The sequence below is a fragment of the Nycticebus coucang genome, chromosome 10, assembly GCF_027406575.1.
Source record: "Nycticebus coucang isolate mNycCou1 chromosome 10, mNycCou1.pri, whole genome shotgun sequence".
NCBI lineage: Eukaryota > Metazoa > Chordata > Mammalia > Primates > Lorisidae > Nycticebus > Nycticebus coucang.
Window position 1 is genome coordinate 71964281 of NC_069789.1, and position 26925 is coordinate 71991205.

Below are 26925 nucleotides of genomic sequence, written 5' to 3' on the forward strand. Positions count from 1 at the left end.
GTGGCCCAAATTTGCATTTCTGTTAAAATCTCAGGTGATGGTCATTTTGCTAGCTCATGGAAGAGGCTCTGGCTTAAACAAAAAGATATGTTAAATATTCTGAAGTTTGGGCATACTCTCCGGTGTAATCAAAACCCCAGATTTTTGTTTCTTATGTTCTTCATATTTGTCTGCTTTGTGTTACACCAATATATGTTGTATTTATGCTCAGGCAGCCTTCCCACCCGGGGCCGCAATATGACTTCAGGCAACAACTGAGGCAAAAATTTTGCTTGTTTACACTCAGCCAAGGAGAGAGAGAAAGCTCTTCCTGAATCATGAAATAGAAAGTCTTTTCACAGGTCATGCAGCTAATTCTGAACAAATAATAGTTGCAAGGGGATCGCATGATCTGCTTGACTTAAACAATGTTTCTGAAACAATGTCAAGGAAAAAGGTTTAGGATTGCCTGGATGGGTTTATACTAATCAGGATGTATTTATGGGGCTATGGATCTGCATTTTTTGAGTCATGTGTGCTGCACCGATAGGGTAGTGACCAAAAGTAGTGTCCAGTGACAGGGGTGCAACGAGATGGATGTTGCTCATGGTTGACAACTACCACTTTCTGGTATTAACTGAGGTGTGTTATACACCAACTAATTTATTAAAAATGGAAGAAAACAGATGTTTTCATGTAAGTGATTTATAAACCGACTCTGACTAAAGATATTCAGTCCTTTTTTGAAATAAAAAGAATTCTTCCTGAATTAAACATCCTCTGTATCATGACTGTGTTGTGTAAGGCACAGCATCCAGTAACTTCTTTTCTTCACTACATTTACTCACCAATAGAATTAATTTTTCCTAACTCAACAATTTTAGAAAATCTTAAATATTTTGAGATTGCTTGATATCATTTCAACACTAAATTGTATGATTCATTCCTAATTTAACTCAGAAGATATGCCTCATTAATCTGTCTGATACTCTTTTAAGATCTTTTTCTGATCCTAAATTCTAGAAATCTCCAATGTTTAATAAAATCTGAGGTCTGTAACCAATTAACATATGCACAATATTCTTTTCAGCTGTCATTTCTGTGTCATTCCAGATATTGTGGGTCAAATCTTCATGTGAATTTGAGATGAATTTACTTGATTGTACTTTACATCTCAACTGTTCATGATTTAGAATGTCAACATGTTGGGGAGTCAACAAATATTGAGTCAATGAATGAATTTGTGAAGAAGAAGGCAAAGAGAGGAAAGTATACTGTGATTTGAAGAGCAAAGGACTGAAAGTGATATAGCTACTATAATTAGACATAAGCTCTCCACTTAAGTAAGTTGGAACTTCAGTATCTTTATCTGTCAGGAAGGGAGATGCCCTCAGACCTGGTTTACAGTCTAAAAGTGGATTATTCTAACTGTGGCTTTGTTTCCAGAAATCTAATAGAATGAATTTATGATTAGATAGACAGAACAGAGAGGAGGCCCTTGAGCGTAGGAAAGACTTTAAACATCTTATACCTTGGTGGAAGACAATCTCTACAGTTTCTATATCTAGTACTCTACACTGGGAAATGCTGTGTGACACAGAATGTTTTTCCTGTGTCACTAGTACCTGATGTAATAAGAGACTGGTAATGAATGAAAGATATACATTTAAATTTTTTAGTTATTAAAACCCCCTGGGGTATTTTAAATGAGAACTATTTATGTACTTTATATAGATATACTTCAATTTCCTGCCCAAGTAGTGTCACTTTCATTTTTAGCTTGAAGCCATTATAACTTGATGAAAAGACACAGAGAATCACAAATGAGCTCCCTGCGGAAGATTTCCTATTTTTAGTTAGGTACTTTAGTAAATGTATGTGTGTGTGTGTGTGTGTGTATTTAAAAGGTACCAGAATTTTTGGAAATGTTTTCTGTCTTTCTTTTTGAAGAATACTACCGTGATTTTTGTTTATTATTTGGGGAAGATATTTGTTTTCCATTTGAATGTGTTTTTAATTAAAAATATTCAGTAACATCTTTATTCACACATATCTAGCATGTTTTAAGAATTTACCAGAATTTAGCTGATCTTATTCTGCATTTTTTTGGTGAAGTGTTCTTTCTGTTAGGCTCAAAATGCATGGACATGATAAATTAAGATCAATTCTTGTTCACAAAGAATTTATAATCTCCAGAGGAAACATAAAAACCAACAGTAACAATGTTCAATGGTAGACCAATTTCTACTCTTTATGGAAAAGAGAAAATTGGTTTCAGAAGAGAAGCCTTTTTAAAAAGTTTAGTTTCTTTCTGTTTTTCTTTTTAATCATTCTATCTGGCATACAGTGACCATATTATAACTTACTGTAGCCTCCAACTATTAGACCCAGTTTATCCTCCTGACTCAGCCTCTCAAGTAGCTAAAACTATAGGTGCATAACACATCTAACTTGGAAGAGTTTAGTGTTCAAAGAGGAGTGATTTTTTTTTGTTTTTTTTTTTTTTTGTAGAGACAGAGTTTCACTTTATCACCCTCGGTAGAGTGCCGTGGCCTCACACAGCTCACAGCAACCTCCAACTCCTGGGCTTAAGCGATTCTCCTGCCTCAGCCTCCAGAGCAGCTGGGACTACAGGCGCCCGCCACAACGCCCGGCTATTTTTTGGTTGCAGTTTGGCCGGGGCCGGGTTTGAACCCGCCACCCTCGGTATATGGGGCCGGCGCCTTACCGACTGAGCCACAGGCGCCGCCCAGAGGAGTGATTTTTTAACTAAGGAAATAAGGCTGGAGAATTTGGCAGCATAAGCATACCAAGGAAGAGGGAACAACCTTCTACAGAGGGTACCAAAAAAAAAAAAAAAATACACGTTTTAAAAAAGGAAGAAAACTGTGTGGCGCCTGTGGTTCAAAGGCGTAGGGCTCCTGCCTCCTATGCTGGAGGTGGCAGGCTCAAATCCAGCCTGGGCCAAAAACTGCAAAAAAAAAAAAAAAAAAGGAAGGAAGAAAACTGTATTTAAATTGTAATACTCAACATACACCAATAACAAAAGATGAATGCAAGTCACATTTGACTTCTGCAGTTACAAGAAGTGCTCAGAGTGGTAACTGTCACTGTCCAGACTCTTCTGATTATGGCACAACACTGCTTGAGCAACCTTGACTGAGGTGTCCACCTGCATCACTGTGCCTGCTGTTTCAATTTCTTTCCCAAGTCCGGCCAGCGTAGCCAGCATTCTGTGGTCCATTACATCTTTTAAAGTCCTCCGTGCTCACACCTCCATTGTCCTTTTACTTCCACAACTTTCTCGAATTCCAAAAACCACTTCAAAATGCTCTTCTGTCCTCCCAGGACTCCTCACAGGACGAAATGCTTCCGTCATTTTCTTTGAATGTTCTGCCTGTCACAGATGACACTAGTATTCATTTGATTAATACCATCTTTTGTGAAAACACTATACATTGTTAAAATAATTCAACTCAAATTGGAAAAGTAATATGTAGATAACATCTCTTAAAATGTGTATGCACTGTTTTGGCACCCCCAGTATCTTTGTGATCCTAATTTCTTTACCTGTTATTACTAATACCTATGTCATAGGTTTTATAAAATTAAAATAAAATATAAACAGAAAACACTGTGCTTAGCATCTAGTAGATGCTCAATAACGTGATCTAATTTTATTTTTATACGTTACTATGTTTCAGGAGATTACAGGAGAAAAAATTTCTTTTAAATTAAACTATCCTGTTTAGTTAGCATTTTTTTTTTTTTTTGACATCTTGAACTTTATTTGAAAACAACATCTTTTGGCTCATTCATCATACAAAGTATGAAAAACAAACTAAAGAACATAGTTGTTGTTTCTGTTAAAGTGAAAAAAAGTTAAGTTGCACATACTTAATTCATGCGTCAAAACCCCCAAATCAAATCTCACTACAATGTATTTCAAAAGTAAAGCTTAAATTCATTCACTGTGGTTCAGCTGCATTTCATAAAATATTTATTGAAGTAAATATCACATCTTTGGGAAATCACTTATAAAAATCAGATGTTTTTATTGTATGCACGTTAGGCACACAGGTAATAAGAGTAACAATCCTACTGTCTAGAACATAAGACAACAGTGCAGAGATTTTATGCACATGGAATAAACCTAAATGAGACCAAATATGTGATGTTCAATCACATGCATATTATATACCTAGTTTCTAAAATAATCTCCTATGATTAAAAATTCACTTATTTGAAATTATAGAGTTGATAGGGGAAATATGCCATTAATTATAGAGTTGATAGGGGAAATATGCCATTAAGTATTAGTATTAATTAAAAAGCAGTATTACTTGGTGGTGTTTGTGAATGGGGAGAAAAAAGTGTTACTATATAACTATCTCGTTTTAGGGGACACAATTTAACAGTGATGTTTTTTCTAAAGTTAAAATTTTAGCATTTTATCTAAGTCAAGTTACAAAAAACCAACTTGGATTAATATTTTGAATATCCACTAAACTTAGCATCTTTTCCTTCTTATACAAAGTAGCTTCTCCTAGAAATGGGATCCATAGTAAACCATCCTTCTTCGTGGCCGCAGGTGCAATCTAAAGAGGCCGAGAGACCACAGACACAGACTCATATCATTCATGATACAAAGGCACAGCAGTCTGGGTTGTAAAAACTCCTATAACGTGACTGTTGGTAAGGGAGCTCACTGCCAGAATGCTTAGGATACATAGGTACTTGGTCAACTCCTGATATTACAGATACACAAAGCTACACAAAACAAAACACCCTAGGAATAATAAAACCCTATTCCTTATCAGACCTTTATTTTTTTTCTGTTGTTTCAGTCTCGGCGTACATCCCACACAGTGCTACCTTAGGGCGGCAAACAAAAGCATCAGTTTCACTTTCCAACGCTGTTAACTGTTCCAATGAAGATACACAAGGATAACAGTCTTTTAACATATCTGGCAATTTAGAAGCCTTTTCTTGAAGACGCCGAGAACGTCTCACTGGTGTTAAAAATTTCAGCTCTTTAAATATTAAATCTGTTTTGTCAAATTGCACCTTTTTCCCACTTTGTAAGTTTGGTGTATTAGATACAATATATTTAATTAAGCAACTTGCCCTAGCTTCTGCACTGGGGGTTTTAACATTATCAGCTGGCTCTTTTGTATTGTCATCTTGCCCTTCTTGACAATCTCGAAACATCACATTTCTATGATGTTCTTTCTCTGTCTCTGGTTGTCCTGGCTCTGTATCTCCACGGCTGATTTCTTGGATTTGTTGCTTGGTTGCACAAGCCTCAATATTTTCTCCGAGTTTAACTTTTTCTTGACTCTTCATTGTTAGAATATCTACAATTATGGGTTGCAGCTCTTCAATAGGCTGAGCCCCTGACAGAATGGCCTTCTCATAGATTGCAATAATATTTTCAATAGGACTTGTGATTGGTTCAATGCGTGCAAGACATATCCAATATTTAACAAGTTTTGTGGCATCTGGAATTTTTGTAATCAGGTCATTCAGTGTGACCAGTATTTCTTCTTTTGGACATCCCTTATCAATCAGGTTGAGGCATTCAGAAAATGTGCTGTTTACTTTATCAGTAAATAATCTTTGTTCATCTTCTTCTACCATGGTGGTCCAGAAAGATCCAACTGGCTTTTCATTTTGTCCTTCAGGCTCGCAGTGGTGAGTAACCACTGCATTAGGGGGCCTTTTCAGCACTCTTCCTTCACCAGCTTTCCACTCACTCAGACAAGCTTTTCTCTCTTCTGATGTTTCTTTGGGTCGAGATGATCTGTTATCCACAGTTGCGTTTGCTGTAGTGTATCTTCGCTGATGAGTGGATTTTGGCTTTTCTATCAGTTTGGAATTAGAAGAGAAAGCAGATCTGTCTATAGTTTCAGATGCTGTGTTTCTTGATAGTGCCCCGTTTCTTTTAATGTCCTGAGAAGAACTGGTTTTGATATTAGACAAAATTGGTTTTGACTGTAATAATTCTTTTCCGCAAGGTCCTTTCCGGGTTGTAATGTTGCCAGAGGTTCTGCTGAAGGCTTGTTTCCTGGCATCCTGGGTATTGTCATGGTGACTTCTAATAGGGGGTCGCACAAGTTGTGTGTTCTGAGACGTAGTGCTCACAGACTTAGTGGGAGCAGTAATATTTGAGCCTCTATCACTTTTCACTGTTACACTGCTGTTTGTAGGCTGAGGCTTTGTGGCTTTAGGAATACTTGAAAGTTTCTTTGTTGCCACAGAACTCTCATCTTTGACTTGTAGAGGTTTTCTAAATGAATTAACCTTAGACTGAACAATTTGGCCACGATAAGATCTGAGTACAAGTTTCTTGGGCATATTAGCATCTTGCTTTGGTTTTTCTGTTATCTGTTTCTTTTTACTATTGTTTTTAAGGTGAAATACCTGGCTCAGTGTCATACGTTGACTTTGGAGATTATCATCATTTGGTAACAACCGCAGAATTTTATTATTATCCTCACATTTATGTGTGTCAATTATTACAGTTGAATTGGTTAATTCATTAGAAGCTTTTAAAGAAATATACTTTTTCCCCACAATTGTATTATTTTTGCTCCCTGGAAGTCGATTTACATTTTCTTTGTTAGCCATTTTTGCTTTAGGATTCAGAATTTCTGTCCTTTCTTGGCCTTGATCTTCAGAAGTTACTACTCTTTGGCTGCGTCTAGTACTTTGTACGCTGATGGGCCCTCTGACTCGCGGGCAGCTGCCGAAGCTCACGACGCGCGTCTCAGCTTTTCTAGTTAGCATCTTTGTTAACATACATTAAATCTGTATATGTATACATTGACTCAAAAGGATACACGAATCAAGTACTACCTTAATTGTTTCACATAAAAAGTTTACATGAAAAACTCTGGTTTGTATAAGAATTACTTGTGTTTATGATAGTGCAAATTCCTGGGCTCTCAGGGATCTGGTTTTGTAGTTGTTGTCCACACCTAGGAATGTGGATTTTTAAGCATTCCAAGGGTTTTCTGACCATACTTAGGGAAGTACTAACACTCGGTAGATTTTGTCTTATTTTTAGTACAAAGTCCTGCATCCATTTGGAAACAGAAACATCATATCTATTAAGAAATATTTTATGAATGGCATTCAAAGGGCAATATGATAGAAACTGGACCTTCTATATTCACTTGTTATACACACAGCTCAGTAGAATGTATATTCATTATATTTTTAGTATAATACTTAGTACATGGAATATGCATTCATCTAGTGCATATAAGTAAACCCCTTATAAAATTAGAATTCCTTATCTGATACCAATAATTTTTTTACTCATTCCTAGGTAAATTCAGATGTTCAATGTAAACTATACTTAACTATATGATCAATTCCCTGCTAATCAGATATGGATTAACGGGGAAGGTTCTAAAACTAACAGACTTTATCTACTTTATAAACATATCTGTGATCTTTCTTCATTACTAAAGGAAATTGTATAGCCACTGTGTACTCAAGAAAAATGAATTGATGTTAATGTTAGCTTCAATGAAGCATTAATTTTAGTTAGGTAAATTAAGCTACCTTTGAAATCATATACTGCATCACAAAACAAAAACAAATCACTTTGAATTGTGTGATTATACATGTTATATTTAAAGCTACAGCTTGTGAAAGAAAGAAAAAAAACTTCCTTTAACATAAGCTCCATGTAAATTTACTACAAATTTACTATTCAAAAATGAAATGTGCACTGAGCAGGATACTAATCCTATAGCATCATTTTAACAAATTTTGACAGATTCCTGTATTTCTTTTTTTCTGTGAAAAAGATTGTAGAAATCTTTTCATACATAAAAAAATGATTCTGAAAAAGCTAAATTAGTTTTGATGCATTATTATTTAAATATTACAATTCTTACCCTGTGGTTTTTGATAAAATATATTTTCTCAGTAAATTGTGAGAATTTTAATAATTAAATTTACTCGATTAATATACTCATGGGTAATCAATTATAGTCTCAATTCAATTCCTATCTTCAAATTCCAAAAGATTATTCAGTTGTGTTTCCTGATCAACAAGAATGATGGTATCTAAGGTGGGTATTTTAAACATTCTGATTCAGAGAATGCAAACTTTAGAATATAATTAGATCAAAGAGTTTCACTACATTCTCAGTGTAGGGAGAATGAGGACAGGGAATGGAGGAAGAGCAGAGTATACATTGTTTCTAGACCAGGGAGTGAGGAACAAATAAGTGTGAGGTAGATAAATAAGCCAAATGCCTAATTCCTAATATATAGGGATCATAGGGAGGAAGAGGGTAAAATACAGAGATAGCTATGGAAAGTTGGAAAACACAGCAACCATAACGGGCACTTCACTGGCTATTTGGGGAGGCAGCAAGGCTGCTCACATGTGAACAATTTCAATAAAGCAGGGGCTTGATGATAATAGAACATGCTAGATAATCCTGTAACATTGTTTTTGATTCCTTATGGCTTGCAAATGGTATGCAAGGGGTATGTAATCTTTTAATCCCTTCGCATTCATTCCTACCAAATTATTGGTAAGAATGAATGCAGAGGGCTTACTGTGTGGATTGCTAGAATTATAGAATCAAATAAAGAGGCCACACGTAGAAGGTAAAAACCATTTTCCCCAATGAGAAGTTATAAAACCAACTGAATCTCAATCTACAGTGGCAAACACAGCAGCCACCACATGCAGGAGAAGGTTATGATAGATCCTTATCTCCTCCTCCACCTCCAAATGGTCATACATCTACTTTGCCTTGAATAGGCATTACAAATCAGAGAAATGTAAAAGCTTTATTCTTCCAGAGTCAGGAGATGTAAAAGCTTTATTCTTACAGGGTCAGGAGATATACCTAAGGGGAAACATTTAAGTACTGAAAGGGACCATGTTTTACTGGACTGAACATCAATGTAGTTGTTCTTTCCCTCCCTAACCACCACTGCCCCCCAAATGCGACTTAGCAAATGGAAACATTTAGGAAGACGAGATCAGTTTAGTAAACAATTTAAAGTAGAAATAAATAACTAGTTTTAACATGTATATACGTCTGTGTTTGCCTCTCTGCTTTAAGTATTTCAAAAGGTATATTCAAATATTCATAAAATTGTAATGTAAATTAGCATGCAACTTATTTAGAAAAAAATGGCAGCTGCATTAGAACTGGTTGGATGGGTTTCTATAATTGATGACTGGTAAATTAATTGTTTTTCAGTAAATCAAAAGATTGTTTCTAAAGATTTATTAATAGTAAGGAGGAGCTATTCAAACCTACACTAGTTGGTCCAAATTCAAGGAGGGGATGAAGAACTAGGCCAGGAACAACACCCTTGGCTACTGTTTCACTTTCTGCAATGTACATGCATATTGTAAACTGTATACTTTTTCTTATTAAAATCTTATAATTTGAATTTGATATAAATGAAACCAAAATCTGCTAATTTTAACTTGGTAGAAGATATTACTGCCTTTAGATGAAAAATTAATTGTGGATTTTAATCCTAGTGTTGCCAGTGTACTAGCTGTGTGACACTGAGCAATTCATTTAACTTTATTATCACTTGGACTTTATACCTATAAAATGCTAACATTATTACCTGCCTTCTAATTTGGTTAGGTGGATAACATTATGTGCATGGAGAAGCCTGCATCCAACCTGGTGCATTATTAGCGCTCTAGAAATCCCTTATTTGTTTATCTATCTTTATTTTTACCATTTCATTTATATTATAATAAAAGAGAATCTGGAAAGATGTTACAAAGGGCATACTGTGACTTTGAAAAAATATTAAAAAGGGAAACAAAGGCTTTCCTTTCTTGATTACCAAAAACTTAAAGAGAGTCAATAGATTTTGGAAGCTCTAAAGAGGAAATTCTTATTCCTGAATAAAGCTTAAATAGAACCCATTGATGACAATCTGATTTGAAAAGTAAAAGCAGCATCTTTTTATAGAGGCGAAGACTGAAGTTGAATGAACATAGGCTCTGTAATCTAATTTACATTTCTCAATACCGCTAATGAGAAATAATTAAATAAAAGGGTTTATGTTTCTTAATTTAATAATATACTCTACAACTCAATTTTATTATAAAATAACATGTTTTTCAATATTTCCTAATTGTTAATTTGATAACTATTTGATACATCTGAGAGCGAAGACTAAGCACGAAGGATGCACACAATGTTGTATTTAATTAAAACATCTTAGACAAACTAGATAGACTGTTTAATAGTTTTAATAAAGAATTGAATTGTATAAGAAGCACAGTCAAATGCAAGGTTTTGGTTTCTTCCCCCCAACCCCATCAAAATTGTAGTTTCTTCTTACTATTAGTCATACTTACTGAAGTTCGGCTATTCTCAACATATAATGTCATATTATAAAATGTTATAAGAACAAAAGCTTTGACACTTTAAAAAATGATGTACAACCAACATATGTACAGCAACCAACAGACTCTAAGTATATATATTTTTTCTTTATATTAAGCAGTAGAATTCAGGAAAAAATCTCTGTACATAAATTAAAATCTAATCCTTTCTTACTCTGTTCTTAGTTAGTGCCTAGTATAACCATATATTTGGAAGAGCAAGTGAAAACATACTTTTGATTAATTTTTATACCTGGCAGCTTGAATAAATAATAACTATAAGCAACCTGATAGGAGAAATAAATAACTCTGAGTGCAAACCCTTGTTTGATATGCAAGATATATTCTTACCACAAATATCACAACATGCTTTGATCTCATACACTCTTTTCTATTAAAGGTCCTATATAAAAGACATCTTTAGTGGGTTTATTCACTACACAGTTGAAAAATTACATTTTAAACTCAGTACAAAAATACCTCTTTGAAATGGTACAATTCTGTACACATTCCAAAGCCTTTCCTTTTCCAAAAGGCAAATGGTATTTTGGGAGATAGGCTCTGTGTAATTCCTGTAGAACAGAAAATATATTATTGACTGTATTTTATAAGAATATGAATATTTGTATAAAAATAAACATTTCAGTAAACATAATTTATATATAAATGTTAAACACTAAGAGTGAACAAAGAATATTTTTTGGAGAATAAATATAGAGATAGCAAAGTACCAGTTGCTTCTTCCCTTTAATTAAATTTTATTTCTAATCTTTGCTGTATTTTAAATTAAACGTGTCTTCCTATAGTAAGATATAGATGCTATTTTAACGATATTGTCTAAGGGAAGAACAGAGGCCCTGAGATTAATATTTGAAACATGCTGATTGAATAAAGCAGCATAGTTTGCAGTAATACAAATTTAGGAGTTTTGGCTTCTTGGCATATATGCATATGTATCTCTATAGAAAAGAGAATTATTGATTTAACAAAGAGTGCAAGGTGTGAATTTACCTCATTCCCAATAAAATCCCAACCCCTTACTCTTTTTTTTTTTATTGTTGGGGATTCATTGAGGGTACAATAAGCCAGGTTACACTGATTGCAATTGTTAGGTAAAGTCCCTCTTGCAATCATGTCTTGCCCCCATAAAGTGTGACACACACCAATGCCCCACCCCCCTCCCTCAATCCCTCTTTCTGCTCCCCCCCCATAACCTTAATTGTCATTAATTGTCCTCATATCAAAATTGAGTACATAGGATTCATGCTTCTCCATTCTTGTGATGCTTTACTAAGAATAATGTCTTCCACTTCCATCCAGGTTAATACGAAGGATGTAAAGTCTCCATTTTTTTTAATGGCTGAATAGTATTCCATGGTATACATATACCACAGCTTGTTAATCCATTCCTGGGTTGGTGGGCATTTAGGCTGTTTCCACATTTTGGCGATTGAAAATTGAGCTGCAATAAACAGTCTAGTACAAGTGTCCTTATGATAAAAAGATTTTTTTCCTTCTCGGTAGATGCCCAGTAATGAGATCGCAGGATCAAATGGGTGGTCTAGCTTGAGTGCTTTGAGGTTTCTCCATACTTCCTTCCAGAAAGGTTGTACTAGTTTGCAGTCCCACCAGCAGTGTAAAAGTGTTCCCTTCTCTCCACATCCACGCCAGCATCTGCAGTTTTGAGATTTTGTGATGTGGGCCATTCTCACTGGGGTTAGATGATATCTCAGGGTTGTTTTGATTTGCATTTTTCTAATATATAGAGATGATGAACATTTTTTCATGTGTTTGTTAGCCAACCCCTTAATCTTGACACTGGCATTTCTATCCCTCTTCTGTTCTGTGACCTTTCCTCCTCACCAAAAAAAATAAACTTTCTCTCTAAACCTGTCCTAATAAAAATAGAAAGGAAACAGTGCAAGAAACCCATTGTGTTACTGGAGATAATGACACTTTATCATGTCATATTTAATAATTCCATTTATATTAAGAAAGGGAATTATGCTTTGTTCTTAGGACTCATTAAATACTTCATAACAATAAGATTAAATAATTATAAGAGATAAATATTTCAAAGCATTATGAAATGTCATATCATAAAATGTTATAAGAATAAAAGCTTTGACACTTTTAAAAAGGATCTACATATTCCCTAGTTTAATTTATCACTTTAAATCAAGCTTAAAACTAAGATGAGCAATTTACCTACAATACTTTATTTACCAAACTGCTAAGAAATTAAAAACTGTGGCTGACATTAAATATTTTATGTGGTTTAAAGTGAGTGTAAAAGAATAAAATATGTGCAATTTTGTAATTGCTCCAGCAAAGTAATTTTGAAACGGAGGGAAATTAAAAAAAAAAAAATTACCTAAACCATGTTTCCTCTCCATATTTCTTGCTTCCTTAGCTTAGCTTTAGGGCAGGCAGATACATTAAAACACTTTAAAACCGAAATTCTGCAGTGAGTGCACAAAACTAACCATAACATCCATTTTAGCATAATCAAATGCAAATTTAGCAACCATTTTCAGAGGCATACCTGCACTCAGGGTTTTTAAGCATACTCTTAGATTTAATAGTCTGAGGTGAGAGCTATGTATAGGAAAAAGAATCCAATATATGTTCTGAAATTCTTTAAATATGTGATTTTATAAGACAATTAAAAAGGAGGACATAAAAATGCAATTATATATCTAAAACTGTCTAACATCCATTGCAATCAGTGTAACCTGGCTTATTGTACCCTCAATGAATCCCCAACAATAAAAAAAAAAATAAAATAAAATAATAATAAAAAAATAAAAATAAAAATAAAAATATGTATATCAAGAATCTGCTGCTTTCCATGCATTGCTGTTACATATATTAAAGAAATAGATTTCACATGTACTTTGTGTCAAAAGTTCTGTCTGTGTATATGATGAAAAGCAAATTGATATGTAGGCAAGGTTTGTGGTAAAGCATAAAAGAGTAAAGATTGCATGCTAATTAATGCATCCTATGATGTTCCTCCTTTCCCTGAAGAGGTCTCCTTTTTCCTGAAGACCTGGTCTCACCTTAGCCTCTTTTAGAATTGTATGGAAGGCAGAAGGCCAGCTTCAATCAGTAAGCTGGGTTGGCATAAGTAATACCTGAATCCTCTCCTGATCTTGAGAGAATGTCTTTTTTTTTATTGTTGGGGATTCATTGAAGGTACAATAAGCCAGGTTACACTGGTTGCATTTGTTAGGTAAAGTCCCTTTTGTAATCATGTCTTGCCCCCAGAAGGTGTGGCACACACCAAGGCCCCACTCCCCCTCCCTCCTTCCCTCTCTCTGCTTTTGGCTCACACTGTAAATAACATGTATATAAACATATGTGTGCATAGGTATACTTACAAATACATGCTTAACATACTTTATGCATATTTAATATTTGTCAGAGTTCCTCAGTTAATCTTTAAGCAAATAAGAGAAATAAAGCAAAATTAGTATTGTGTACCAGATATACTTTCCTAATATTTATAATTTATAGAAGTTTCAGGTAGTAAAACATACACTTTGAGTCTTGAGGAAACACATTCACATAGATGACTTTCTATTCAGATATATTCCATTCCCAATCTTGTAATTCAAATCTGGCCACAACTACAAAAAAAAACCTATATATATAATATATATTTATATTATATATAAAAATACATATAATATAAAATAATAAAATATATAATACAAATATTTATAATATAAATATATATAAACTATATATAGTAAATATTATGAACATAGCAAGAAACTTAAAATAATTAAATTTTACATAAGAATTTATATTAATAGCTTCTTAGTGATTATACAAACTATATAAATCACAAAATTTAGGTACTTTTTTCAAGCTCAAATTACCACTTACACATGTTTTTTTTCTCTAAAATGTACCAAGTTACTTAATGAACATCAATGAAACCAGGTTACGCTCTACTGGAGATGAAGGTGTTGTTATGCAATCCTTTACTGACAAATATAGAAAATTTGAAGGTAAAAAAGAAATTTGAGTTATTAATAGTTGGTAGTAACTTATTTCTTCTTTTAAATAACTTTTATATGAGAAAAGATCAAAAGTGACCATTTTAGAAATTGTTTTATATTTGCAGTACCTCATCCAAACTAGATACCTGATCCAATATAATGTATCATATTGAAGAGACACAGACTGATGGAAAGTTCTAGTTACACTATCGTTTAGCAGAGTAACCATAGTCAAGTTATCTCCCTTTTCTTACTCTAAGGGTTTTTTTGTAAATTTTTTACTAGTGTTCTTAGAATCGTAATAGCGTTTACCTCACAGAAATGCTATGTGAATTGATATAAAATCTTTATGTACAATTTAGTTCCTGGCCTACATAACATAACTGAAAATTTTGGAAGCTATTATTATTATCTATATTATTGGAATTATTACAAATCTAACAGTCTAATTTGGCATTATTTACAAAGATTTTTATTACTTTAATTTCATGTTTCTATTATGAAATAGAGTATGCCAATCACAGCATAAATTTAAAGTCTATTTTAAGGGGAGAGTTAGTCATCAGAGACCAAACTTTTTTTTAAATTAATCTCCAAAAGATTCTTTTAATTACATAGTTTTAAGTGTTTGACCAAGACAATCTCTTACTCTGTTCTTAACTTCATACAATCTGCTATGCTAACCAAGTAAAAGGATAAAGCATCCAAAATTGGGGTTTTGTACACTTTAATATTTTCAGCAAAATATTGTGGAACTGAAGGGTTGGCTTCTGAAAATTTATTAGTAGTGTCTGTCCCCTTTCAGGGATTGGGTGTAAAGTAACGAAGTATAACCCTAGAGAAAGTGATGAAGACAGGCATGTTTTAGTATTTATCAGTAGTGCTAATAATCTGGCATACCTCATTTTCTCATCGATAGATTCAGATTAACTTACAGTATAGTTACCTATTATTTCCTATGTGTATATTACCTCAGGAGGCCCTGGTTTCTGGAGGAAAAGGAGGGAAAAAATTCTTTATGTTGCACTCCTTCAGAAATGAATACTGGTTTTAAAAATGTCAATTTGATATTTTCAAATATCTCTTTAAAATCTCGGCCTGTGTCATCACCTGGCATTCTCCCTCTGTGTCTCTGTGTCAAAATTTCCCTTTTTTTTCTAAAGGATATCACTCATTGGATTAGGGTCCACCCTAATCCAGTATGGTCTTAATTCCAAATACAATCGATCTTCTGAAAGTTGACCACCAAAGAGACTGTAACAAATTGGTCAACATACGGAGGTGGCCCACGTGAGGAACTAGGCCTACCATACTCACATGTACATGTGGTGCATGCCCAGTCTATGAAAATTAGGTCAACATAAGGAGGTGCTTGAATTTATCACAATTGGATCCTATACCAGGCAGTGTCTGGAATATAGCAAGAGCTAAAAAAAATGAAGTTGATTAACAGATTGACTACTTTTTCCTTTTACAAATACTGAAGGCTTATAGTAATGTTTCATGTTACCTTAAATATTGTAATTTCATTACCAGAAGGTAAATTCCTCTTCATTTTTAATAGCAGCTCAATCAGTGAAGGAATTCCTTCATTAAGGAGATGCTTCTCAGCCTCTATTTGTACATTTGTGGTGAAGGAGAATTTACTTTGGGAATAGTTTATTTTTACCAGGTGGTCAGCTCTTATTATCATAATTATATATATAAATATATGTCTGCATATAATTAATGTACATACACATATACAAAATAAGACTTAAAAGAAAATACTCCTGTGACGACTATGTTGAGCTGTGACTGAAGTGGGGCAAAAGCCAAGCAGGTAATTCAGTCCATTCCATTTACCTGGTGAGAAATGAAAGTGATTGACCAAGGTAATAGTCTTAGAGAAGGTGAGAAGGGGTCAGTGGTGCACACAATTAAAGATGTTGATGAATGGGGGTAGAAATGAATGGTGAAAGACAGAAATGTCAAGAATGACATTATATGGCTTGGGTGAGTGACACCAAGAATGGAGCTGTCATTTATTTGCAAATGGAGAAATTTAGAAAAAAATATGATTTTTTGGAGGAGAATATTGAAAGTTTAATTTTGGATTGATTAATTTGAAGTGCATTAGATTTCCAAGGAGAGATGTCCAAAAAGTGGCTACATAGTCTAAAATAAAGTTCAGCAAAAAAATTCACACTGAAGATATAGATTTGTCTGCCATCATCACAACAATAGCATTTAAGTCCATATGCTGGTTGAGATCACCAAGAAAGTTAGTGTCAATGGGGGGAAAAATGGGTAAGACTGATCATTACCACACTCCAATGTTTATAGAAACAAATGAGACTTGAAAAAGAAACCAAAACAATGGGAGAATATGGTGTCCTGGAGCCAAGCTCACCCAAACACTATAGTCCTTTCAAGAATTCATATGGACTTCAAACAACAGCCATTTCTTTAGTTTTCATTGCCCCTTTCATATTTTAGTATACAAAATTAATCAGTGTTCCAAATTCATTTTGACAGTGAATGGTAGAGTGGGCCTATCGATTCCCACGATAAGCACACTATAACTTTATTAATGCTGCCTAGGATTAAATTAGCTTCTGCTGGCTTGTCATATTAATTTATTTGATTAATTGAAAATCCCAAGATCTTTGGCCCATGAACTGTTTTCAAGGCAAGTTTCTCCCATTCTCTAACTTTTGTTATTGATTTCTAGAAATTATATCCAGAAATTTGCATGTGTCCTTATTAAATGTCATCATTTGGCTTCAGCTAATTTTGTCTTTTGAATTTATTCTGATTCTTGATTCAGCAATCAGATATAATAATGAAGGTTTTGACTAGATGTCTGTCATGTGCAAACCTGAGAAGTGTATGTTATTTAATTGGCAAGTCCAATTCATCAATAACAATGATCAGAAGGGATGAGGACTGTGGCCATCTATTAGAAACCTCTGTCCAGGATGACACTAATTCGTGACTAAGAGATGATAATCCTTGATGGGGCAGGGGTAGGCAAAGCATTTTTAAAATCAAAATAATAAGTCTTTATTTTTTCTCTCTTTAAAAATAATAAGAATTTTTTGTAGTAAAATCAGAAAACAAAGACATTATAAAAACATCTTACTCCCTACTGTAGTTAAGAAATACTTAGCAATTATTGACCAGTACAAGTCAAAAGCCCTTTACTTCGATAGCTATTGAATCCTTAACGTAAGTCTATGAACTAGATATAACTGATATCTCCATCTCACAGAAAAGGAAGCTTAGGCTTAGAGAAATTAGTAAAGTAACTCTCCAGTTACCCATCAAAACCCAAAAAATGAAGTTGATGTATCACCCCAGACATCTGATTCTAGAACTGGTGTTACTCAATATGTGATGTTGATGCTTTACAAAATTAGCCTCTCCAGGAAATTCAATACAAAGCTCAATTCGTAAGTGATCTCACGACCAGAAATTAGTTACTACAACTATTTCAATGATATATTTGGCATTTTAATATGTTAATATTTCTTTGGTCAGACATTTAAAAGATAAAATTTAAGTCTTAACATAAATGGCTTTTTAAAATCAAACTTTTTTTCCTTTATATACTGCAGATACATTCCCAAGTCAGCAGTATAGGCCTGCAGCATTGATTTGAGTGGCCACATGCTATAGCTTCTACTTATAGCACGAGTCATTATTTCATCAATAACCTCTCATCTAACATTTTTCCTCATTTTTAAAAACAGTTTAAACAAAGCTGAAAAAAATGATCTGTTGTAATATTAGGGCCATTATGCTGTAGTGGTTTGGGGTCACTTTGCTTAAACTTTTTTTGGGGGGGTCACTTTTGCTCCATGAAGTAGGGACATGATTTTGAATGAATTTCTTAGATTCTATACACTTGGGTTGCTTAGTTTTATAGGGTATAATAATAGTATTAGCTTCATAAACTTGGGCAAAGAGGATGCTAGGAAAAAACTTAGACTAGTACTTGGTAAGTGGTAAAAAAGTATTATTTTTATACTTATATTTGTACAAATTATCTTTTTATTTTATTTTATTTTATTTTATTTTTTAATTGAAACAGGGACCTACTCTGTTGCCCAAGCTGGAGTGCAGTGGCATGAGGATGGCTCACTCCAACCTCAGATTCCTAGGCTCAAGCGATCCTCCTCCCTCAGCCAACCCTACAAGTTGTGACTGCAGGCAGGGGCCACCATGTCTGGCTAAATTTGTTTATATTTTGTAGAGACAGTATTTTATTATGTTTTCCATGCTAGTCTTGAAATCCTGGCCTCAAGTGATTTTCCTGCTTTGGCCTCCCACAACGTTAGGACTATAGGCATGAGCTACCACACACAGCCTATCTCATTATTTTTATAGACTAAGCTCCTGAAAGCAATAGTTTGACAATTTATGTGCTTATGATTTTCTGCATTTTGGTATACAGGTGAAATTACTCTCTACATACATTTTAGTTAAAACAATAACAGAGCAAAACACATTTAACTGTAATTATATAGATCAGTGTTTTCATTATTTGCAACTGGAGATTTTCCTAGAAGAGGAATTTACCCTCTTTTAGGTTTTTCTTTTGCAAAAAATAAAATTGCTTTTTTTCTCTTATTTCATATAAAACGTCCAAGAATAAATTTTCTTTAGATCCAGTTTTGATGGCTACATATATTTTAACTAATGAAAGTCTCAAAAATAAAAGCTTGAAGAAAGATAAAGTCATGATAAAGCAATGAAACAGGAGTTAGAAGCCACAATATTTTCATTAGTCAAATAACATAAAATGTTATTATTTTTGCGTCTTTTTTCATACAAATGAGATGATCATTTTAGTGCTGAAGGGATATGTGTTTTAAAAGACTCCCTAGCCCATGCAGGTTATCCATACTAATACTGTTGTACCTTTGCAAAAGGAAAAACTTATTATTGATAGGGTAGCACCCGGAGCTCAGTGGGTAGGGCACCACTCACACCAAGGGTGGTGGGTTCGACTCCAGCCCAGGCCTGCTAAACAAAAATGACAACTGTAATAAAAAATATAGCCAGGCATTGTGGCGGGAGCCTTTAGTCCCAGCTACTTGGGAGACTGAGGCAAGAGAATCACTTAAGCCCCAGAGTTGGAGGTTGCTGTGAGCTGTAATGCGACAGCACTCTACCCAGGACAACATTGTGAGACTCTGTCTCAAAAAAAAAAAAAAAAAAAAAAAAAATTCTGATAACATGAAAAACGAGAGTTTAATTTACCAAAAAGTTCATAGCCAGAAAACCAGTACTGATGGGAAATGTGTTTATTTAAAGGGTAGGGCAGGTGAGATGGTGCCTATAAACTAACACTTCATTATCAACCTTAAGAAAATTTACATCCTTAAAATGTTTTGTTTAACTCAAAGGCAACTTTGTTTTCACACACATGGAAAATATTAGCCATTTTCCAATGTTGTTTACTATCTGTGGATCATATATTTACCAGAAATGACAAAGGAGAATTATCCATATTTATATGTGCCAATGATACAGATGGTGTAAATTCTGCTTCCTTCTTTGTTTCAAATCTTCACCTGAGTGATTTTAGCCCACAAATAACTTTCACATTTGCTGTGGAAAATCTTGATATTTTATTTCATATATTACTTCTATGCATTAGAAAATGAATTTCTTCTTCATAAACAATAACAATGATTCTGTTGAAACTCCAAATAAAACTTCAATATTGCCTGGAGCCTGGGACTTACTAAGTAACAACAGGGCTTCAATGTCAGGTTTTATTTCTAATCATGCAAAATATACAAGAGAAGCAATGAAAAATTTGTTCATTTTTGGAAATGTGGTTTCATTTCACAAATTATTATATAATAGACAGGCATTAAAGGGTGATGATTAGATTAACAACAGGACCCTGTATGTACATTGCCTTAAATTTGACTGTTGGGCCACATTATTGAATAAATGTGTGACGCTATTATACTTAACTGTTTTGTGTTCTAATTTCCTTATCTGTAAATTGTGATAACCGTAATAACTATTTCATAAGGTTGTTGTAATGATTAAATAGGCTAATTCAAACAAAGTTCTTAGAATAAAAAGTAGCAACTAATAATCCATAATAACATTTCTTATTGTATAATCCTATATAGTATGGGAGATTGTGGAAAAATCACTTCTAGGAATTAATAATATTTAATATCTGCATTGTACATAATAATTTTAGAAATAATTTTCATAAATATTATGCTGTATAATCATCTGAAATCATGTTATTTTTACAAGATAGGTCAAGAAAAGTGAATCCTAGAAACATTGTGTAACTTTAACAGGTTCAGTAGCTTGTAAAATAGCAAATAGAACTCATTCCAAGGGCTTCTTATTTTAAATTTATTTCACTATTTATGCTTAATTTTCCACATTAACAAAGAATGATTTACTCTCTATCACTACGAAATATGTGCTGTAAGTACTAACAAATATGAATCTCATAGTCCCATTAATTTCTAGAAACTTTTAGGGAGCCAGTGTAAAATATCTAGTATTTAATAGTTATTGCTGTACGAGGGGTAGCTACACTGATCACATTCTCTTACAGGGAAGATGTGGTGTGGGAACTCAATTGCGATGATTTCTTGCTTGTGGGGGTGCTCATAACTACCAAATGCAAAATCATTACACACTAAACGTGACAAATAATGCCTTCCATGAATCATAGTCAGATATTATTGTTGTCTTAAAGCTATAACAAGACATTGAGGTTCTTCTGTATGTAATGGTTCACTGAAAAATTAAAAAAAAAAATCACGGGTATTATTTTGTTAATGACCTCATACAAAGCACTCAGTTAGATATTTTTCCTGATCAAAAAGAGATGCATAGAAAAAAAAAAAACACACCAGGAGTGGATGAGTGCCAGTATACTAATTTCAAGGGCCTCCTTTCATACCCCAGTTCCACCTGCACCACCGAGAAGACACAAATCAATACAGAGCCTATTCTAGTTTGTCAATTTGCCAAACCGAAGTGGTGAAAGCACTTGAGGAAATTTAGAATGAGGCTGGCTCTACATGATTGCAGTGAATTGAAATGACGGGGGTATTTGCTCTTCCCGGATTGGTTTGAAGTGGTTCGTTTACATGGCTTGAACCTCAAGGCTCATATCTAGGCACATGGATTTGAATGAGATAAACTTGAGAGACGCCTGGGACTGAGCCACAAAATTCAGTGGCTGCTAATTTTGTGAAAGAAAATATATAACGATGGGAAATTTTTAACTTTGGAAAGCAATTTAAATTCACTGGAAGGGTGTTTGAATTGTCAGATAGGGAACCACTTTGAATAGCATGTTCTGAAAGGACAAAGCATTTAATATATATGCACTTGCTTTGGCATTTGCCAAAGGTAGGCTTTCCTTCCTCAGGAAGATTAAGCAATGAGTGCCCCATTCACCTCTCCTTTAAATAAATCAAATCTTGGCTCAGTGTAATCTTTGCAAAAATTTATAGTTTGAGATTTTCTCAACTTTTTACACTACTTAGTGGAAGTATGAATTTGTTCAGACTCATTAAGTTCCCATTTCTAATTTTCTTAGCAGCTATTGAATATGCATTTGGAACGAGAAACAGTGTTTTCATTTGTGATGGTGTATTTGGAGGAAGAATGTAAATCCCAGTTCTGTGACAAGGAAGGATGTGACAGGATTTCTAAGTATGAAGTAATTAGGAAAAGTTGGGAGAATTTAAAAATCCAAAAATTGTAAGTCTCTTTGGAAGTATTTACATGCATCTTGTTTTGTTTTGTCTTTTGATTTTTACATTTGAGGTTTTCCCATCATGGAAAAGAGTACATGAAAATGCAAGTTTGATTGTAATACAAAATTTTAGATTGCAGAAATAGAAAAATATTAGATTTTAAAACAAAACTATTCATATAGAGAGAAGATGTATTACCACACATGTTCTTTCCAAGGATATATAAATGTTCATATGCAATAGTATTTTATGTTATATGTATATTTTTGTTACTGATTATCCATGCCTTTGCCACTACAATTCTATATATCTTAATCTTTATCCAGAGGATTGAAGCTTAATATAACATTTCCTGACATGTCAATTGCCACATTAAATCTGAAGAAGTTAATTTTCACAAATTGTCCACCAGAAAGGAAAATAATATTGAAATAGTCTTAGAAGTAAGTACTGATTGGTATTCCTAGGACACACACGACAAACACATCAGTGTGTGTTGAATGGATGGAGCTGTACTATGAATGAGAACTGGCTGATGGATTTAATGAAAAATGTACTCTTACTTTCACTAATTTACATTATTATCATTTGGTATATAATGAATCACTGGCAGGAGTTTATGAATATTTTTATATGATTTAGAAAAAAGGAAAGATAGCTATAAAAACTCAAGATCCCTGGTACATATGCTTATTCCAATTAACATATTAAATATATATTAAAGATATATAAGAAATTTAGGCATATCAATTTCTGAAAATGGAAATGAGACATAAATATGTAGTAACTGTATCTAAAAGGGAATGCTCTAGTTACTTCTTATTTTTAAATTATTTTGTTTTTTTTTTTTTCCTTCATAGCAGTAATCTCTAGCTGTAATTAGTTTGTTATTGTATTTTTTCTATCAGGTTGTTGTTTGTACTTGGTCTCCCTCACTAGAATGTAATTTCCACAAAGGAACTGCCTCAGTCAGACTTTAGTACAGCTATATTCATTCCCGTTGCCAAGAACAGTGGTAGTCTTCCATAAATACTTGTTTAATGACTAGATGCCTGAATAATAGGCTTTTGCGGGGGAATCTTTTTAAAACTCCTGTGTAAGAGTCTGGAGGCAGATGCTCCAACTTTGATACAGTGGCTAGGCAGGACGTTAATGTCGCTTGCCACATTGTTTGTAGCAAGTTGGCTTTGGGTATTTGTCTTTGTTAAGAACTTCGAAGGGTCTGAGACTTACTACAAAATAAGTAGTTAAATTGCCACAGCTTCATAAAATTTAGCAGAAAACGTGAGGTTCCTGGGTCAGATACAAAGATCTTTATTACTCAGGGCATAGCTGGCAGGTGGGCTCCATGTCTGCACTGCTTCTCTTTGCACGACGAGTCACACAGAGGCCATGAGCTCAGCTCAGATGTACGCTGCACACAAATCGTTTCGTACTACATCTGAAGATTCCCAAGCTAGGAAATGTCAAATCTTATAAGCAGACTGTTAACAAATTTGCCCAAATTTTGCATGAAGGGAGCCATTATTTATTACCCTGCTCATAAACCCGTATTTCCTTCATCCCCGAGAAAAATATTATTTCTATATTTCAAGACTGTTTGCCACATGATCACCATTCAAAAGATAGTCTGAGATGGAAATGATTTCACAAGAATAATAGATACGCTATGGAGCATTGCCTCATAACAGCACATGTTGTAAGAGGGCTGTTGTAGCTTCTAAAGCATGTCTTCACACAACTCTGCTCAGACTAAAAGACAAACAAACAACAACAAAAAAAGATCCTTTTGTCCTGTAATCTTTTTTTTTAATCTCTTCCTACAGAGTTGGCAGGACACTTTCTACTAAGAACCTTTGGCCAGAACTGTGTCACATATTTACCTCTACGTACCATATTCTAGCAGAAAGGGAATTCCCACGCTGGATTTAGCTTTGTGGTAGAGTTTGAAATTAAGTAGCGTGAGACCTCCAAAGTTTGGGTAATTTGTCTCTTGAAAAGATTTCATATGAATTTTAGGATGTGTTTTTTAATCTCTGCAAAAATTCTGTGATTTTTGACAGGGATGCATTTCATCTATACTTTGTTTAGAGTAATAGTGCCATCTTAGCAAGGTTATGTTAAGCATAGGATGTTTTTATCCTGATTTAGAAATTAATGAAGTTTAATATTGGGGCGGCACCTGTGGCACAAAGGAGTAAAACGCCAGCCCCATATGCCGGAGGTGGCGGGTTCATATCCAGTCCTGGCCAAAAACTGCAAAAAACAAACACACAAACAAAAAAGATGTTGAATAGCTTTCACCAATATTTTGCACTTTCCAAAGTAAAAATCTTAGGCTTACTTGGCTAAATTTGTTTTCTAGGTATTTTCTCTTTCAGGCTATTGTAATTGGAAATTTACATGTCAAATCTATTAAGAGTAGAGTATAAATGTCTTAACACAATAAGTAAGTGAGTCTGAGAAAGATAACATGATTTTTTTTGAATGGTCCTTTATCATTCTTCTGCATTTGGCATGCAGTTTTCCCAGCACTATTTATTGCATAGGACCTCTTTTCCCTAGTGTATGTTGTTGTCTGCTTCGTCACTTTTCAGTTGGTTGCAGGTAAATGGTTTTATTTCTGAGTTATCTGTTCCATTGGAGTTATTTATACCAGTACCAGGCTGTTTTAGTTACTATGACCTTGCAGTATAATGTAAGGTCAGCTAATGTGATACCCCTAGATTCATTCTTTTGCTTAAACTTTGCTTTAGCTATTTGGGCTCTTTTTTGGTACTGAATAAAACTTAAAACTACTTTTTCTAGATCTGTGAAATATGACATTAGTATTTTGGGGTGACTTGCATTGAATCAGTAAATCATTTTTGGACAGCATGCACATTTTAATGATGTGGGTTCTACCAATCCATAAGGAAGAGATTTTTTTCCATTGTTTTTATTTTTATCACAAATAATTTCTTTCATCATAGTTTTGTAGTTCTTCTTGTAGAGATCTTTCATTTCCTTGGTTTAGTATGTTCCTAGATGTTTTATTTTCTTTGTACCTAATGTGAATGTATTGCATCCTTGATGTGACGCTCAGCTTGACTGTTATTAGCATATAGAAATACTACTGATGGGTGGTACCTGTGGCTCAACGGAGTAGGGCGCTGGCCCCATACGCCGGAGGTGGTGGGTTCAAACCCAGCCCAGGTCAAAAACTGCAAGAAAAAAAAAAAAAAGAAATACTACTGATTTTTGTACATTGACTTTGTAATCTAAAACCTTGCTGAATTTATTTATCAATTCTAGGAGTCTTTGGCAGAGTCTTTAGGGTTTTTTAGGTACATAATCATGTTGTCAGCAGAGATAGCTTGACCTCCTTTTGCTGAAAATGGATGCCCTTTATATCTTTCTAGGACTCCCAGTACTATGTTGAATAGAAATGGTGACAGTGGGGCACCCAACGTTGTTCCAGTTCTTGGAGGAAATGTGCATCAGACAACTCGAAGTGTTCACTGCCATGTGCATGTGCCTGTCCCCCTATTGCTACAAAAGCACTCCCAAGTATTGATTGTTGATGTACAAATATATATTATTTTAGCCAATAGGGAAAAACTCAAAGACTGAATCTGCGAATAATAAGATCCATGGGTATAAGGAATTATTTACTTATTTCTGTTTTATTCAGTGATATTTAAAACAATAATTTTTGTAAAGCTTTGATAAATTCTTTTGATTGGACAAAGGGGATAACAGTTGAATTTCTTCTCAGATATATTAATATATTGGCTTATATCACAAATTTTTCAAATATTCTGTGTACTTCCCTGTCTCCTTAGGATATATTCCTCTTCATAAATATCATTCTTTAAATATGGTCCTGGGATTTATTCTCTACTACTAGCATTTTATTTAGGTTTTTAATTGCTATCATAATAGAATTTATTCTGTGAAATTTTTCTGCAGTATTTTTTAAAAGTATTACACTGGTGCCATAAAAAAAGTATTTGGACGAAAATATTTGCTCTGAAATAGTTACTATAGCGTATAGAAGTATCTGTTCTTTACAATGGTCTGGGTTTTATATAGTTCATTTTTTTAAAACTGAATTTACCTTATAAACAACTAGTAAAGAGAAGGGTTATGATGGTGTAGTGTGGTAGTAACAGTGGTGCAGGCACAGTCTTTTTTGCACGTATAGGGTACACACCACTAAATCATAGTAACTGAAAGGAAAGTATATTGACACAGGCCTGCATTCACTTCTCATTACTGAGGCACTTTATTGCTGCCGTCCAGCTGGTACATGTCTTGACCTTGTTATGGTGAGAACTCTCCTGGAACTGTGTGGCATTGTGACCTGAGCCTCAGAAAGCTGCCATTTCTGCCTCTAACCAGCCATTTGATGTGCACTATCTCAGCCAGTGAACAGCTTCAGGAAGCAAAGAACAACTTTCTGACAGGGAAATTCATTACAGGATACAGTGGAACATCTGTTATCAGTGGAGTATCCACGTTAGTGAAATAGCCATTTGTGAAAATGGTCACTCACTTTCAGGTTGGCTCAAGAGGCTGCAGAAGAATGTGGGCAGAACGCAAGGCAGCAGACTACATGATGTCTGAGGTTCCCCACAGCTTCTCAGATTCCGTGATTTCTTATGTTTGTGGGGTTCGGATTTCTGGGGTATCCATTCTTAGCTTCCCAAGCCTGTCATCTCTCATCTCTCTCCTTGGTGGCTTAGACAAATAGCTTCTGGTAGCCACAGACTTCTGTTAAAACCCCCTGATCACGAATCTGTGAAGAACTAGCAGCTTT

The 26925-nt window shown here is 34.3% G+C and overlaps 2 protein-coding genes across 4 annotated transcripts in view; one reads left to right on the forward strand and one right to left on the reverse strand.

Moving 5' to 3' along the window:
• Positions 1-26925, forward strand: part of BRINP3 (BMP/retinoic acid inducible neural specific 3) — a 389735-nt gene that overhangs the window by 85214 nt on the left and 277596 nt on the right. The gene's annotated exons all lie outside the window — the stretch shown is intronic.
• LOC128595602 (cytoskeleton-associated protein 2-like) lies at positions 4804-6768 on the reverse strand. The gene has a single exon (XM_053604350.1). The coding sequence runs from the start codon at positions 6766-6768 to the stop codon at positions 4804-4806; it is 1965 nt and encodes a 654-aa protein (XP_053460325.1).

What these genes read in the sequence shown, in the direction of transcription:
- LOC128595602 (XM_053604350.1), bottom strand. Translation starts at nt 6,768, where the DNA reads ATGCTAACTAGAAAAGCTGAGACGCGCGTCGTGAGCTTCGGCAGCTGC.